General features: G+C 37.2%; 1 protein-coding gene across 1 annotated transcript; it reads right to left on the reverse strand.

Annotated features, from left to right (window-relative positions):
• Positions 1 to 6,938: 6,938 nt before the first annotated feature.
• Positions 6,939 to 10,522, reverse strand: LOC127863788 (uncharacterized). The gene is made up of 4 exons (XM_052403434.1): positions 10,458 to 10,522; positions 10,116 to 10,253; positions 9,288 to 9,425; positions 6,939 to 7,066 (listed from the first exon to the last, which is right to left on the reverse strand). The coding sequence occupies exons 1-4, from the start codon at positions 10,471 to 10,473 to the stop codon at positions 6,951 to 6,953; spliced, it is 408 nt and encodes a 135-aa protein (XP_052259394.1). The 5' UTR covers positions 10,474 to 10,522; the 3' UTR covers positions 6,939 to 6,950.
• Between the last annotated feature and the right edge of the window lie 6,477 nt (positions 10,523 to 16,999).

Here is a 16,999-nt window from a genome sequence, read left to right on the forward strand (position 1 = left end):
TTGCCATTCTTATTTGAGGCATTTAACAAACAAAGAACACACGCTATGTCTTAATTAACATTAATCAAGAACTAGAGCATGACAATAGTGCATGTATGAGTAATTGTTTCCGATGTCGTAACACACCTATATAAGTGTTCATCTTAGAGGCAGAGGTTACACATATCGTCTGATATCTTGCTGCGGTATACTGGTCGGAACGCATCATGTCATCTGTATTGAGGTTTGTGATTGTATTATTATATCTTTTTACGAAATATTCATATTTTGAGTATCCGTATCAGCATAAGAAAGATTTACATTTGGTTGATGACGATTATAACACGTGTAAAAGAAATGAAAATAATAACTAAGCTCAACAACGGATGCTTATTTCCCTATCTGTACAATTATTTCAAATAAATTTCTTATGAATCACATTTTAAAAAAAGCCAAAATAAATTATACCAGTGGCAAACGTCATATGCAGGTGTTTATTGTGTCTGGCGTTTTGCGGACTGAGTTTGCTGATGATAGAAGCGAATTCTTCGGCATCACGCCTGAAAGGTCGCCCTCGTCCCGTGCCCGCTCTGGACGCTGCTGGGGTAAATATAGGACGCGGGGATGTGAATTAAATTTGCATATAACATTATCTAAATGTAATATTTAATGTAAATTTAAGCAAAGAACCAATAAAACGAAATATTACTATACCTCTGAAGCATCAACTTAATTATTATTTCTTTATGTTTATCGTATATGTATATTTGTACGAGTCTTGTCTCATGTATTCTACTGTTCGATAGTTCATGTGTATAGCATATATGGTACCGTATTGAGGTTTGTCCACATTCATAAAACACATACTTAAAATGTGTACTTGTGTACAGCTGCTGGGTCCCTGGTTTATACAGTCCCACGTTGCTCCGTGCAGTTGGCAGGGATCCTCAGATTTCACTGATTGGCAGACCAACATTGTCCCCGGCGCAAAACCCGGTATCACGTACGCGAACGACGTTTGGAGGTAGGCTGTAGGTTGTGTCTCATGGACATACAATGTACGTCGTTGAAATGTGTGATGATGACATGAAGGGTATGGTGTTAACACTGGTTAATTAATATTGATTTTTTAAGTGTATATCAATACATTTGGAAAAAGTGGGAGATTCGGCATTAAGCAGTTTAGGCAGTGCAATTGTAAAGTTTTTGTTTAACTGTTGTTTGTTTTAACAATCATGTCGAATACTTAAAACTTGGTAATAAACTGCGTGGTGGTAATAAAGGTTGTTTTTGTTTTGCTACATGCTTCATATGTAATACGATTTACAAAATTTAGTACTGAAAGTGTCCTTTCCGATACATGTGTTGATTGTAACTCTACATTTCAAAAGTTTAAATAAAAACTTTTGGAATGCATTAAATGTAAGTCCAAAATAGAAACCATATCTAGTAACTCAAATATCAGTATATTCAAGTTTTAAACTAAAGCATAATGTTACAAACGTAACTATCATCAGACCTATGTTAAAATATATTTTGCTTTTTACACCAAATAAATAATATTTGTATGGAATTATTAAAAACACAAAACTATGTTTCCTGATGAGATAAGACCATGAAATAAAGCCATAAACAAGTACTTTGACGCCTCTTTATGATGAACAAATAAATCATAGTAAACGAAAAATAATTAAAAAAGTATAGTATGACTATTCCAAATGTATAGCATATACTGATTATGGTAGGGATATTTAAATACTTACATTAAATATTTTTAAGTTTCGTAGCTTAACTTAAGTGGCTACGCATTTTTTTTTCGTTTTTGTTCCACAATATCTAAGTTCCGAGCCGTTTGATTGAAACAAACTGGTTTACTAAGGGTTTGAAATATTATCCTGATAAGTAAACTATAAAGCAAACAAATACAAGGCACCACAAACAAATTTTCCACATTTGTGTGGTAAAGTCATATAATAAATTGACTTCGACACATAATTCAAGTTGGCATTTCGCTTCATGAAATATGCTTTTGAGCGAATGTTTGTTTGTATGACATGGCCGTTATTTCATAATGACATCAAGTAGTTCTGATTCACAGGTCGCACGGGACATGTATACAGGTTCCCTTCACACTGGTCTCCTCTAAACCTATGCCCGGAAAGTTCATCCTTAGAGATCCCATTGGTAAGATACCTTTTGCAATTTAAATGTGTAATTGTGTCTTGTTCTGTTGAAATTGGGCATAATGCATGTGCGTAAAGTGTCTTTCCAGATTAGCCTGTGCAGTCCGCACAGACCTAATCAGGCATGACACTTACCGCTTTAATGGTACTTTTCGTTTTAAAAGGCAGTCCCTTTTTACCGAAAATCTAGTTAAAACGGAAAGTGTCGTCCCTGATAAGCCTGTGCGGACTGCACAGGCTAATCTGGGACGACACTTTACGCACAAGCATTTTGCCAAATTTTTGCAGATCAAGACACAATTAATATTATATTCAACAGCCACAAAGTATTTAATATGCGCTCTTGTTCGTGTGTTTTAATAATGCAATGGAAACATGTTATTTCCTACGACTAATATTGCAACGATATAATATTGTTTAAAATTAAAAATAATGTAAAAACGTAAATACAAATAACAAATAACCATACATAAACGAATTTAAACAAGCGATTGAATATTGAAACGTAATATGCACAAAATATTGCAAAACATTAGTATCCAATAAATACTTCCATCCTTAACAAAACTTCTGCGAACAGGTGATGTTTTGACTGGCGAGGCTGTAGTTATCGGGTTCGAGCCAAATGTGTACTTCATCCTATGGGGCTGCACCAAGCCCTCGGTGATTGCCAACCAGTGCGCTGATCCATGGCTAGAAATCATGACACGTGAGCAGTTTCCGCTTCCGGCCGTGTGGAAAAATATTGACATGTTGCTGATGAACGTGTTTGGTATGCGACTGGCAGAATTTCCACGTGTCCCGCAAACGAATGCTCGTGAGTACCTTATATCCTTATGTATTTATAGAAACACACGTTCGTGATATCGTTGCATATTAAACAAATGTCACGAAGTATGTTTAAACATACGGTTTCAATATAAAACATAATTACATTTAAAATTATACCTTATCGTTAGAGAATAACAACAAGATAATAAAGCTATTCTGACTTAAAAAAAACATCATTATGTTCATCAAATGATAAGCTGTATTTTGGTCGGTATTTTTTCTCATTGATGCTTTCTGCATAATGCATTAAAACAAAAGTTATCTTGATATTTTAGCGTGCGTCTCGAGCACTCCACACGGAATCAAGGGATAATCATCGTACGTCGACGGCACTTACAAGATGAAGACCCACACATTTTATTTTGTTAGCATGTATGTGACAAAATAAAGTATGTTACTCGTATTTTATGTTGATTTATTTTTCGTTCGTAAATAATACATTTGTTTTCGTAGTCATTCTCGAATTGTGTCCCTACACCACCACCATCGCAACATACAGGAACAAAACTTAACCCGCAGCAGTTTCAATTGCAGTGACCAAAACTGCTACTGACATTACATTATTAACCCATTTATGCCTAGTGGACTCTCCCATCCTTCTAAATTGGATCAATTTATTTCCAAAATTAGGGATGTCTAGTATATTTATTTCTTTATTTAGAATATTTCTAACAGAAATTCTTTTAAGCAAACAGCGCAGACCCTTATGAGACGCCGCATCATGCGGCGTCTCATCTGGGTCTTCGCTGTTTGCCAAGTCCTTTTTTCTAGACGCTAGGCATAAATGGGTTAACTTGAACAATAAAGCAATTTAAAATTTATTTAGTGTTACGCTCATGCTAACACTCACACCAACGCCAGGGTGAGTAGGATAGCTCCACTATGTATATTTTATATATAATAGTCGAGCTAAAAACTGTGCGAGACTGGATCAGGCTACGCTTTGTTAAAAATCGAAATAGACTATGTCATTAGCGCTTTTTTCCCAATGGGGAATTTTTAAAGCAATTTTTGGGAAAAAGTATACTTTTTGTGATTCGGCTATAAAATAGAGCTAACAAAAAACATGAAGGCTTAATATGTAGCACGTTTGGTGTGCTACATTAACACCCACACACAATCATACCATTGTCTAATTCCATATCAGAGTCCTTTTGAGCCGAAGGCCTGTCAAGAGGCTGCAAATGATGACTGACAGTTTCTGTCTACAGCTCTGCACGACTGTCCATTGATGGCTTCTTAATCGCTGGAGGCAAATCTTTTTCTGAAAGATAACAGCTCAACTTTACAATCGAAAACATCTATTTGATCTTTCACAACTAGCAGATGTGTTTAATATAAATATCAATGGGCTGTTGCTGCAGCATTTTTTACATTAATTTAAACTTAAACTACTGTAATCCAGGAAACGGATTTCATTAGGTGATTAACTACAAGATTGCTTAAAGTGATATTATAGGCCAGAGGGCCAGATAAGATGCGTATTTGCGTAAAGTATGCATGACAAAAAAGAAAATACGCACGACTTAAAATTTTGTTGAGTAAAAAAACTCCTGGCTAAATTCGGATTACGCATCGTGTGCAATTTCAATGCGTATTAATCGTTTATACATGCAGTTAAATTTATGTAAACATGACTGGTTTCTGATCCTGTGTCCTCACCGGTAAATATGTAGTGATATCACCATCTATGTATAGAATGTGGTTACCGACCTCATTTACTCCTCAGTCAGAACAGTATCATTTCATGTTGGCCCACGATAGAGGCCGATGTTGATACAACGGGCTCCCCGCTGCAATGTTGAGCATCGATATACGCTCATGGTGAAAACATTTGACATTACATTCGATAAAACCCGAATCGCCCAACTTCAAGCATATAATTTTTGCTATCAGTTGATCTCTTGTGTGGCACTATGGAAAAAACTTTTACCTTCAAGCACCTTTTTAAATGGCGCCAAAATACACATATAATGAACAAGTTTTGTGGGCCAAGCTTAGATTTTGATCGTGGCTGTACAGTGTGTGCTAAACAGTGGCTTGCCAAATCAAGACGGAAAAAAGGGATTAATGGCTGCTTATAAGCCAAGGGCAAAAAAAAAATCAGAAAAACTGTTAAATAAAACAAAAGTGATTGCTTTATTGTGTACAAACTGCTTGTTATAGCGAGTTAACATTACATGTACAGTGTATTATTAATTCTGATCCTTTGAACAAAGTTACTCCTTAAAATTATCAGATTTTGATTTTTACTCATCAATTAAAAATTTCATGAGTGAAATACCCCTCGGCTGAAAAAATTATCTGGAGCTGTATTATAGGCATATTACAGTTTATAGGTGGCTATCGCAACCGTTGTTTATTTTTGGTGTTTTCACTTCATATACACTTATATTTGTTAATGCAGCATCAACATACTAAAACAATTTCCCAGAAAGAGAAAAATAATGCATTTAAACATCAACAGTACTTTCGTTTTGACAACTGATCACACACAAGATTCGATTTACGATGTGAATCTAAATCTAGTGTTAGTGCAGATTCATTCATTCGACACAAAGACACTATTTTGTTTTACGGATTATTTCGGCTTAGAGGACTAGGTGAGTCATGTAAAATATCGAATAAAATATAAACTTTTTATAAACAACTGGTAGAAAGATGAATGGCAGATAATTGGTCAGTAACCACATTTTAACTAACTCTTTTGACCTGTTCATTATTTTCAGCTCAATTCAACAGTGAAAAATGCATATAATATCACTTTAATATGTAGCACATTTGGTGTGCTACAAAAGCACACACACACACACACACAAACATACCATTGCCTGATTCCATATCAGAGTCTCTTTGAGCTGAAGACCTTTCAGGAGGCTGCAAATGATGACTGATGGTTTCTGTCGACAGCTCGGCACTACTGTCCATTGATGGCTGATCAATCGCTGGAGGCAAATCATTTTTTAAAAGATAACAGTTTTACTTTACCATCTGAAACATCTATTTGATTTTTCACAACAAGCAGTTGTGTTCCATATAAATATCAATGGGTTGTTGCTGCAGTATTCTTCAAATGAATTTAATTAAACTTAAACAGCTATAAGCTGGAAAATTGATTTCATATGGTGATTTATTAAAAGACGGCTTAAAATGTAGGACGTTTTATGTGCTACATAAACACACACACACATACAAACATACCATTGCCTGATTCCATATGAGAGTCTCTTTGAGCTGAAGACCTTTCAGGAGGCTGCAAATGATGACTGACAGTTTCTGTCGACAGCTCAGCACTACTGTCCATTGATGGCTGATCAATCGCTAGAGGCAAATCATTTTTTGAAAGATAACAGCTCGACTTTACCAGCTGAAACATCTATTTTATCTTTCACAACTAGCAGATGTGTTCAATATAAATATCAATTGGCTGTTGCTGCAGTGTTATTAAATTGAATTTATTTAAACTTAAACAGCTATAAGCAAGAAAACTGATTTCATATGGTGTTTTATTATAAAACAGTTTAAAATGTAGCACGATTGGTGTGCTACATAAACACACACATACAAACATACCATTGTCTGATTCCATATCAGAGTCCTTTTGAGCCGAAGGCCTGTCAAGAGGCTGCAAATGATAACTGACAGTTTCTGTCGATAGCTCAGCACTACTGTCCATTGATGGCTGCTCAATCGCTGGAGGCAAATCATTTTCTGAAAGATAACAGCTGGATTTTACAATCTGAAACATCTATTTGATCTTTCACAACTGGCAGATGTGTTCAATATAAATATCAATGGGCTGTTGCTGCAGTGTTCTTTACATGAATTTAAACTTAAACAGCTATAGGCCAGAAAACTGATAACATCAGTTGATTAACTACATGATTGCTTAATATGTAGCACTTTTGGTGTGCTACATAAACACACACACACACACAAACATACCATTGTCTGATTTCATGTCAGAGTCCTTTTGAGCCGAAGGCCTGTCAGGAGGCTGCAAATGATGACTGACAGTTTCTGTCGATAGCTGTCCATTGATGACTGCTCAATCGCTGAAGGCATATCATTTGCTGAAAGATAACAGCTGGACTTTACCATCTGACATATCTGCAGTCGAAACTCGATGGCTCGAATTTGTCGGGACCGGCAACAAAAATTCGAGCCATCCGGAATTCGACCCATCCAATTTCTAATAAAGTGTTGTTTACGAACATTTTTACCTTCAGTTGACGAGTACGCATAGTGCTTAAACTCTGTACCACTTCGTTCTACTTTCTGCTTTTGAATTAATAACAAGAATATCAGTGAAACTGATGGATGCTCCCAGATGATGCGCTTTGTCAATCTATGTGTTAATAACCACCTAAAAAAATCTACTATTAGCCTCTGTGACCTTGACCTTGACCCCAGTGACCTCAAACCTCATCAAAAGGTAGAGGTCCATGCAAGGTACCTACATGCCAAATATGGAAGAGATTGGTAAAGTATTGAAGGTGATATGAGAAACTGTAACAAAAGTGTGACGGGAAAATCTATTATTAGCCTCTGTGACCTTGACCTTGACCCCAGTGACCTAAAACCTCATCAAAAGGTAGAGGTCCATGCAAGGCACCTAATGCCAAATATGAAAGAGATCGGTAAAGTATTGAAGGTGCTACGAGAAACTGTAACAAAAGTGTGAAGGCAAAATCTATTATTAGCCTCTGTGACCTTGACCCCAGTGACATCAAACCTCATCAAAAGGTAGAGGTCCATGCAAGGTACATACATGCCAAATATAAAAGAGATCGGTAAAGTATTGAAGGTACGTGTACTATGAAAAACTGTATTAAAAAAAAGTGTGACAGAAAATTCTATTATTAGCCTCGGTGACCTTGACCCCAGTGACCTCAAACCTCATAAAAAGGTAGAGGTCCATGCAAGGTACCTACATGCCAAATATGACAGAGATCGGTAAAGTATTGAAGGTGCTATGAGAAACTGTAAAAAAAAGTGTGACAGAAAAAATATATTAATAGCCTCAGTGACCTTGACCCCAGTGACCTCAAACCTCATCAAAAGGTAAAGGTCCATGCAAGGTACCTACATGCCACATATGAAAGAGATCAGTAAAGTATTGAAGGTGACATGAGAAACTGTAACAAAAGTGTGATGGAAAATGTATACTATTATTAGCCTCGGTGACCTTGACCCAGTGACCTCAAACCTCATCAAAAGGTAGAGTTCCATTCAAGGTACCTACATGCCAAATATGAAAGATGTCGGTAAAGTATTGAAGGTGCTATGAGAAACTGTAAACAAAGTGTGATGGAAAAAGTATATTATTAGCCTCGGTGACCTTGACCTTGACCCCAGTGACCTAAAACCTCATCAAAAGGTAGAGGTCCATGCAAGGTACCTACATGCCAAATATGAAAGAGATCAGTAAAGTATTGAAGGTGCTATGAGAAACGGTAGCAAAAGTGTGACAGAAAAAGTATTTTATTATTAGCCTCTGTGACCTTGACTATGACCGAGTGACCTCAAACCTCATCAAAAGGTAGAGGTCAATGCAAGGTACCTACATGCCAACTATGAAAGAGATCGGTAAAGTATTGAGGGTGCTATTAGAAATGGTAACAAAAGTGTGACGGAAGGAAGTACGGAAGTAAGGAAGGAACTTCAAACTGGCAACTATATGATCCCCGAAAATTTTCGGGGAGCATAAAAAACAAATATATATTTAAAACTTGTATGTACCAATATTTTATTTTATTCAATGTCATCTTTTACTCAAATCAATTAACGATTGAGTCGATGACATGTTTGAAACCGGTGTTATACTAAATATTGTGTTCCTTTAATCAAGCAGTCCTATTCGATTAAAAGTTTATGCGACCCGAAGCGAGTTCGAGCCATCCGAACAAAAGAACGTGTGAAAATTGTGATCGGGACTGTTACAACAGTTTGAGCCATCCGATAATTCGAGCCTTGCGAGTTCGAGCAATTCGACAAAATTTTATATGGATATACAGTAACAAAAATTCGGTGCTTTAATGAGAGTTTGAGCCTACCGAAAATTCGAGCCAAAAGAGTTCGAGCCATCGTGTTTCGACTGTATTTGATCTTTCACAACTAGCAGATGTGTTCAATATAAATATCAATGGGCTGTTGCTGCAGCATTCTTTACATGAATTTAAACTTAAACAGCTATAAGCCAGAAATCTGATTCCATCAGGTGATTAACTACAAGATTGTTTAATATGTAGCACGTTTGGTGTGCTACATAAACACACACACACACAAACATACCATTGTCTGATTCCATGTCAGAGTCCTTTTGAGCCGAAGGCCTGTCAGGAGGCTTCAAATGATGACTGACAGTTTCTATCAACAGCTCAGCAGTACTGTCCATTGATGACTTCTTAATCGCTGGAGGCAAATCATTTTCTGAAAGATAACAGCTCGACTTGACAATCGGAAACAACTATTTGATCTTTCACAACTAGCGACGTGTTCAATATAAATATCAATGGGCTGTTGCTGCAGCATTCTTTACATTTATTTAAACTAAAACAACTATTAGCCAGAAAAAGGATTCCATTAGGTGATTAACTACAACATTGCTTAGTGATATTATAGGCATATTACCATTTATAGGTGTCTATCGCAACCGTTGTTTATTTTTGGTGTTTTCACTTCATATACACTTATATTTGTTAATGCAGCATCAACATACTAAAACAATATCCCAGAAAGAGAAAAATAATGCATTTAAACATCAACAGTACTTTCGTTTTGACAACTGATGACACACAAGATTCGATTTACGATGTGAATCTCAATCTAGTGTTAGTGCAGATTCATTCATACGACACAAAGACACTACTTTGTTTTACGAATTATTTCGGCTAAGAGGTATGGGTGAGTCATGTAAAATATCGAACAAAATATATACTTTTTATAAACAACTGGTAGAAAGATGAGTTGCAGATAATTGGTCAGTAACCACATTTTAACTAACTCTTTTGACGTGTTAATTATTTTCAGCTCAATTCAACAGTGAAAAATGCACATAATATCACTTTAATATGTAGCACATTTGGTGCGCTACAAAAGCACAAACACACACAAACATACCATTGCCTGATTCCATATCAGAGTCTCTTTGAGCTGAAGACCTTTCAGGAGGCTGCAAATGATGACTGATGGTTTCTGTCGACAGCTCGGCACTACTGTCCATTGATGGCTGATCAATCGCTGGAGGCAAATCATTTTCTGAAAGATAACAGTTTGACTTTACCATCTGAAACATCTATTTGATCATTCACAACAAGCAGATGTGTTCAATATAAATATCAATGGGCTGTTGCTGCAGCATTCTTCAAATGAATTTGATTAAACTTAATTAACTTCAAGATTACTTAATATGTAGCACTTTTGGTGTGCTACATAAACACACACACACACACACAAAAATACCATTTTCTGATTCCATATCAGAGTCTCTTTTAGCCGAAGGCTGGTCAGGAGTCTGCAAATGATGACTGATGGTTAAGACACACACATTTTTGTAGCACAGTAACATACTCATAAAGCTTCGATATGTTCGATATGTGCAATGCTTCGTAGCATTGGCCTAAGGCCAGACAGAGGCGATGTCGAAGTATACATATTCTAGTATTTTGAACGTTTTCTGAGCACTAGAAAGCATAAAACAATTGTAGCACGCAGTTGGCGTGCTACATAAAAGTGTTGTGCTACATACGTGAGTGAGTGTTGAGTGTTGAGTGCTACAAATGTAGGGTTTACACTTCCACACACACACACACACACACACACACAAACACACACACACACACACACACACACACACACACACACACACATATATATATATATATATATATATATAGTTGCCTTCAACTTCCTATTATGGCGTTGTTTATAACGTTGACAATGTAGCGGAAGGGTTTCGGACACATTTTAGCAACATATTCAGTGACGTTCATTCTAACGAAAAATCTTTCGATCTGGTGAACGAGGCTTTTTATAACGAGTCCAACGCACGCCTTGTGCATCCATTTCCATTCGAAGAGGTTTCAAACGCAATACGGTGCATCGCGAAACGCAAAAGTCCGTGACACGACAATATTCTGAACGAACACATAATACATGCCGGTCCGGTTTGTACGAGCGCGCTATTAACACTGTTCAACTCTGTGCTTCACTACGAAAAAGTCCCTACAAACTGGCAAACTAGCATCTTGATATCTCTATACAAAGGAAAGGGGAAGCCAAAAGACAACCCCAGCAGTTACAGACCCGTTTCCCAAATACCATGTTTCGCTAAGCTATTCGAAAAACTCGTCTTAGCTCGACTCCAAAAGCACATAGTCAATAACAGCATCGAATTTCCTTGTCCACAACAACAAGGCTTTCAGAAACAATTAAGCTGCATAACTACTGCATTTAACCTTCAGGAATCAATTTACTACCATGTCGAGCGACATAACGATGTCTTTGTTGCTAGCCTGGATCAAAAGGGTGCATTCGACAGTGTCTGGCACAGTGCATTGTTTTTAAAACTAAGTCAAATGGGTTTCACTGGTAAACTACTCCGAACCTTGAAAGCGTCATACGATAACATACAGTGCAAAATACGCGTGCGTGGCTCCACATCGGAACCTATTAAGGTAGTACGCAGTGTGAGGCAAGGAGGGGTACTGTCGACATTTTTCTACCTAGCCTATATATATGACCTATTACGAGAACTACAAGCAAGTGCTTGTGGGGCAACGGTACTAGGCATAGATGCGGGTAATCCGGCGTTTGCCGATGATGTCACGCTGGTCGCGCTTAACCCTCTTTTACTGTAAAAATGGAGAATTGATATGGACGTCGAAACATCAAATGTTTTAGTTTTTTCGAAACTTCGTCATAGCCCGCAAACAGGTATCCTATACAGAGGCGAGTATATAGAACAAACCAGGTCTGTCTCGCACTTAGGCATATAACAAGAATCTGATATAAAGCTACATAACCGCATTGAAGATAGACTACAGAAAGCTAAAAAATCATTTTTTGCAATGGCAAGTCAGCGTCTCCATCCAAGAGGTGTCAATCCCCTAGTATCAGTAGAACTATACAAAAAAATCATTATACCAACCGCTTTAAACGGCGCCGAATTATGGAATGACATGACACAACACGACATACTTAGTATAAATCGCTTCCAACATTTCATTGTCAAGCAGATTCAAGGACTACCCATAAGAACACGCTCAGATATGGCCGAACCAATAATTGGTCTCCACAAATTATCAGCAGCTATTGAAATAAAGAAGTTAATGTTCCTACATAAGATAGCGTCACTACCCGACGACACAATCACCCATACACTCTTTATAAACAAATTCATATTGTATAAGTCTGATAATAAATTTGTGCAAATGGGTTTTATTCCAGATATTTGTAGTCTTTTAAGAAAGCATAATCTCTATTTTATTGTCAATGAATTTATAGAACATGGATGAGCCTGTGCAGTCAACAAAATAGGGTCTAATACATGTACGTTTAGTGTCGTCCAAGATGAGCCTGTGCAGACAACAAAAAGGGGTCTAATACAAGTACGTTTAGTGTCGTCCAAGATGAGCCTGTGAAGTCAACAAAATGGGGTCTAATACATGTGCGTTAAGTGTCGTCCAAGATGAGCCTGTGCAGTCAACAAAATGGGGTCTAATACATGTGCGTTAAGTGTCGTCCAAGATGAGCCTGTGCAGTCAACAAAATGGGGTCTAATACATGTGCGTTAAGTGTCGTCCTAGATAAGCCTGTGCAGTCAACAAAATGGGGTCTAATACATGTGCGTTATGTGTCGTCCAAAATGAGCCTGTGCAGTCAACAAAATGGGGTCCAATACAAGTACGTTTAGTGTCGTCCAAGATGAGCCTGTGCAGTCAACAAAATGGGGTCTAATACATGTGCGTTATGTGTCGTCCAAGATAAGCCTGTGCAGTCAACAAAATGGGGTCTAATACATGTACGTTTAGTGTCGTCCAAGATGAGCCTGTGCAGTCAACAAAATGGGGTCTAATACATGTGCATTACATGTCGTCCTAGATGAGCCTGTGCAGTCAACAAAATGGGGTCTAATACATGTACGTTATGTGTCGTCCTAGATGAGCCTGTGCAGTCAACAAAATGGGGTCCAATACATGTACGTTTAGTGTCGTCCAAGATGAGCCTGTGCAGTCAACAAAATGGGGTCTAATACATGTGCGTTATGTGTCGTCCAAGATAAGCCTGTGCAGTCAACAAAATGGGGTCTAATACATGTGCGTTAAGTGTCGTCCTAGATGAGCCTGTGCAGTCAACAAAATGGGGTCCAATACATGTACGTTTAGTGTCGTCCAGGATGAGCCTGTGCAGTCAACAAAATGGGGTCTAATACATGTGCGTTAAGTGTCGTCCAAGATGAGCCTGTGCAGTCAACAAAATGGGGTCCAATACATGTACGTTATGTGTCGTCCAGGATGAGCCTGTGCAGTCAACAAAATGGGGTTTAATACATGTGCGTTATGTGTCGTCCAGGATGAGCCTGTGCAGTCAACAAAATGGGGTTTAATACAAGTACGTTATGTGTCGTCCAAGATGAGCCTGTGCAGTCAACAAAATGGGGTTTAATACAAGTACGTTTAGTGTCGTCCAAGATGAGCCTGTGCAGGCAACAAAATGTGGTCTAATACATGTGCGTTATGTGTCGTCCAAGATAAGCCTGTGCAGTCAACAAAATGGGGTCTAATACATGTACGTTTAGTGTCGTCCAAGATGAGCCTGTGCAGTCAACAAAATGGGGTCTAATACATGTGCGTTAAGTGTCGTCCAGGATGAGCCTGTGCAGTCAACAAAATGGGGTCTAATACATGTGCGTTATGTGTCGTCCAAGATGAGCCTGTGCAGTCAACAAAATGGGGTCTAATACATGTGCGTTATATGTCGTCCAAGATAAGCCTGTGCAGTCAACAAAATGGGGTCTAATACATGTACGTTTAGTGTCGTCCAAGATGAGCCTGTGCAGTCAACAAAATGGGGTCTAATACATGTGCGTTAAGTGTCGTCCAGGATGAGCCTGTGCAGTCAACAAAATGGGGTCTAATACATGTACGTTTAGTGTCGTCCAAGATGAGCCTGTGCAGTCAACAAAATGGGGTCTAATACATGTGCGTTAAGTGTCGTCCAGGATGAGCCTGTGCAGTCAACAAAATGGGGTCTAATACATGTGCGTTATGTGTCGTCCAAGATGAGCCTGTGCAGTCAACAAAATGAGGTTTAATACAAGTACGTTTAGTGTCGTCCAAGATGAGCCTGTGCAGTCAACAAAATGGGGTCTAATACATGTGCGTTATGTGTCGTCCAGGATTAGCCTGTGCAGTCAACGCATGCTTATCACAGACGAGATATTCCCGTTTTACGAATTTTTTTTAAAGGAAGTATGTTCTTAGTGAAAATCAAATTAAGACTGTAAGTGTCATTTTTGATTAGCCTGTGAAAACTGCACAGTCTTATCTGGGACGGCACTTAAAGTGCATGCATTGAATCCGGCTTACCAACGGCGAGGTTCAGTCGAATAAAACATTCATGTATAAGCAAAACTGAGAGGATGAGTGATTAAACAACCATATGTCTGATTGCAATGCCTTTTCAGACTTAATTGAAAATTAAATAAAATAGTTGTTGCGTGAGACTTTTTCAAACTTAACAAATGTATTTGCATATAGTTAGTAAAAGCGACCGCCTAAGGCCAAGGTTATGTTTCCCCCCCCCCAAAAAAAATAAAATAAAATAAAATGAAATGGATTATTTTAAGCAATTGTACAGTCGGCAAACTTATATTTTAGTGATTGTGCATTTAAAAAAAACACTAACATAGACAATGCTCGTTCCGCACAATTTATATTAACGTCAACAGTCGCAAGTAGTGAAACCGGAAAAAAAGTATGTGCGAGTGTACATTTAGGAATATACATGCATATTTTTGATAAAATTTATAAGCGTTTATTGAGAAAGCCCGGGAGCGTTTTTACGTACTATGTGTTGCATATTTCAACAAACGCGCGCTGTTATATAAAATAAAATAACATCAATCCGTCAGTGAGGTTTAAAAAGGCGTTAATTCCGAAAAACTGAACGCTTTTTTCACGAAGTATCTATCGAATATTTCAACAGAAGTGCATTGTCATATAAGATAAAATATGATATCATGCAAAATGTTTTGTCATAGATCAACACTTGCTTGTACTCTATATTGACATCTTTATATCAAGTATCATAAATGAACACTTGCTTGTTCTCTATATTGACATCTTTATATCAAGTATCATAAATCAACACTTGCTTGTCCTCTATATTGACATCTTTATATCAAGTATCATAAATCAACTCTTGCTTGTTCTCTATATTGAAATCTTTATATCAAGTATCATAAATCAACTCTTGCTTGTACTCTATATTGAAATCTTTATATCAAGTATCATACTCACAATCAACACTTGCTTGTTCTCTATATTGAAATCTTTATATCAAGTATCATATCAACCCTTGCTTGTACTCTATATTGAAATTTTTATATCAAGTATCATAAATCAATACTTGCTTGTACTCTATATTGAAATCTTTATATCAAGTATCATATCAACCCTTGCTTGTACTCTATATTGAAATCTTTATATCAAGTATCATATCAACACTTGGTTGTACTCTATATTGAAATCTTTATATCAAGTATCATAAATCAACACTTGCTTGTACTCTATATTGAAATCTTTATATCAAGTATCATAAATCAACACTTGCTTGTACTCTATATTGAAATCTTTATATCAAGTATCATAAATCAACACTTGCTTGTTCTCTATATTGTTCTCTATATTGAAATCTTTATAAAAGGTATCATACTCTCAAACATGTAGTTGTATTCACGCGTGTAATATTTCATTGTAATTGTGTACAGCGCCCAACTATAAATCTCCGTTTTTTAGTCAGAATAAATAACTTGTTGAATTTTAGTCTTTAAAGAGACGGTTCACGGACTGATGAATTGACGCACAGCTTAGGCCTATCTGGGGCGAGACTAAACACACATGCAGTTAAGCCCGTTTTCACATAGCGAGTTTCAGTAAAATTTGTCAAGCTGAGAAAATTAATGGCATTCATTTAAATAAACTAAGATATACCTTAAAAGCGCATTTAAAATGAAGGTTTTTAATTAAAATGTGCAGTTTACGTGCTTGTTTGCGAACAAGATCACACACGCATATAATACGATGTCATTGTAACTTGTGCATGCTTGTAGAGCGTCCAAACATCAATATATGTGTGCCACATTGCAATATGTGTGTTCAACACATCCATCTCTGTGTTACACATATTAATACTTGTGTTGCACATATGAATCTATGTGTTACACACATCAAACTATGTGTCACACATATAAATATATGTGGTACACATAAATCTACGTGTTACACATATCAATATATGTGGAACACACATCAATCTATGTGTTACACATATCAAACTCTGTGTTCTTTATATCAACCCGTATGTGACTTACTGTTTCTACATATCAATCACTGTGTTTTCGGCTAACCTTAATGGCCATACTTTAAATTTACATTCTGTTGTCGCAGATGGTTTTCAGATCCATCTCTACGTGAACTCTATTCGTGTTACCTTATTTGAACTATATATAACCCATATGCTTATATCTGCCAAGCTAAAACATGTAATGGTATACTTAACGAAATAAATGAGCAGCGATATGTGAAAAGGGGGTTTAAAGGGACGACACGTTCAGACTTAACTGGATTTTTGCAAAAAAGAGACTTTCTTTAAGTGAAAAATATCAAAAAAGCGGAAAATGTCGCCTCTGATTAGCCGATGTGGACTGCACAGGCTTATCTGGAACGACACTTTAAGCACATACATTTATCCCCTTTTTCACAGCACGGCCCATATTTAAT

The sequence above is a fragment of the Dreissena polymorpha genome, unplaced genomic scaffold (genome assembly GCF_020536995.1).
Source record: "Dreissena polymorpha isolate Duluth1 unplaced genomic scaffold, UMN_Dpol_1.0 chrUn037, whole genome shotgun sequence".
In the NCBI taxonomy this organism is placed as follows: Eukaryota; Metazoa; Mollusca; class Bivalvia; order Myida; family Dreissenidae; genus Dreissena; species Dreissena polymorpha.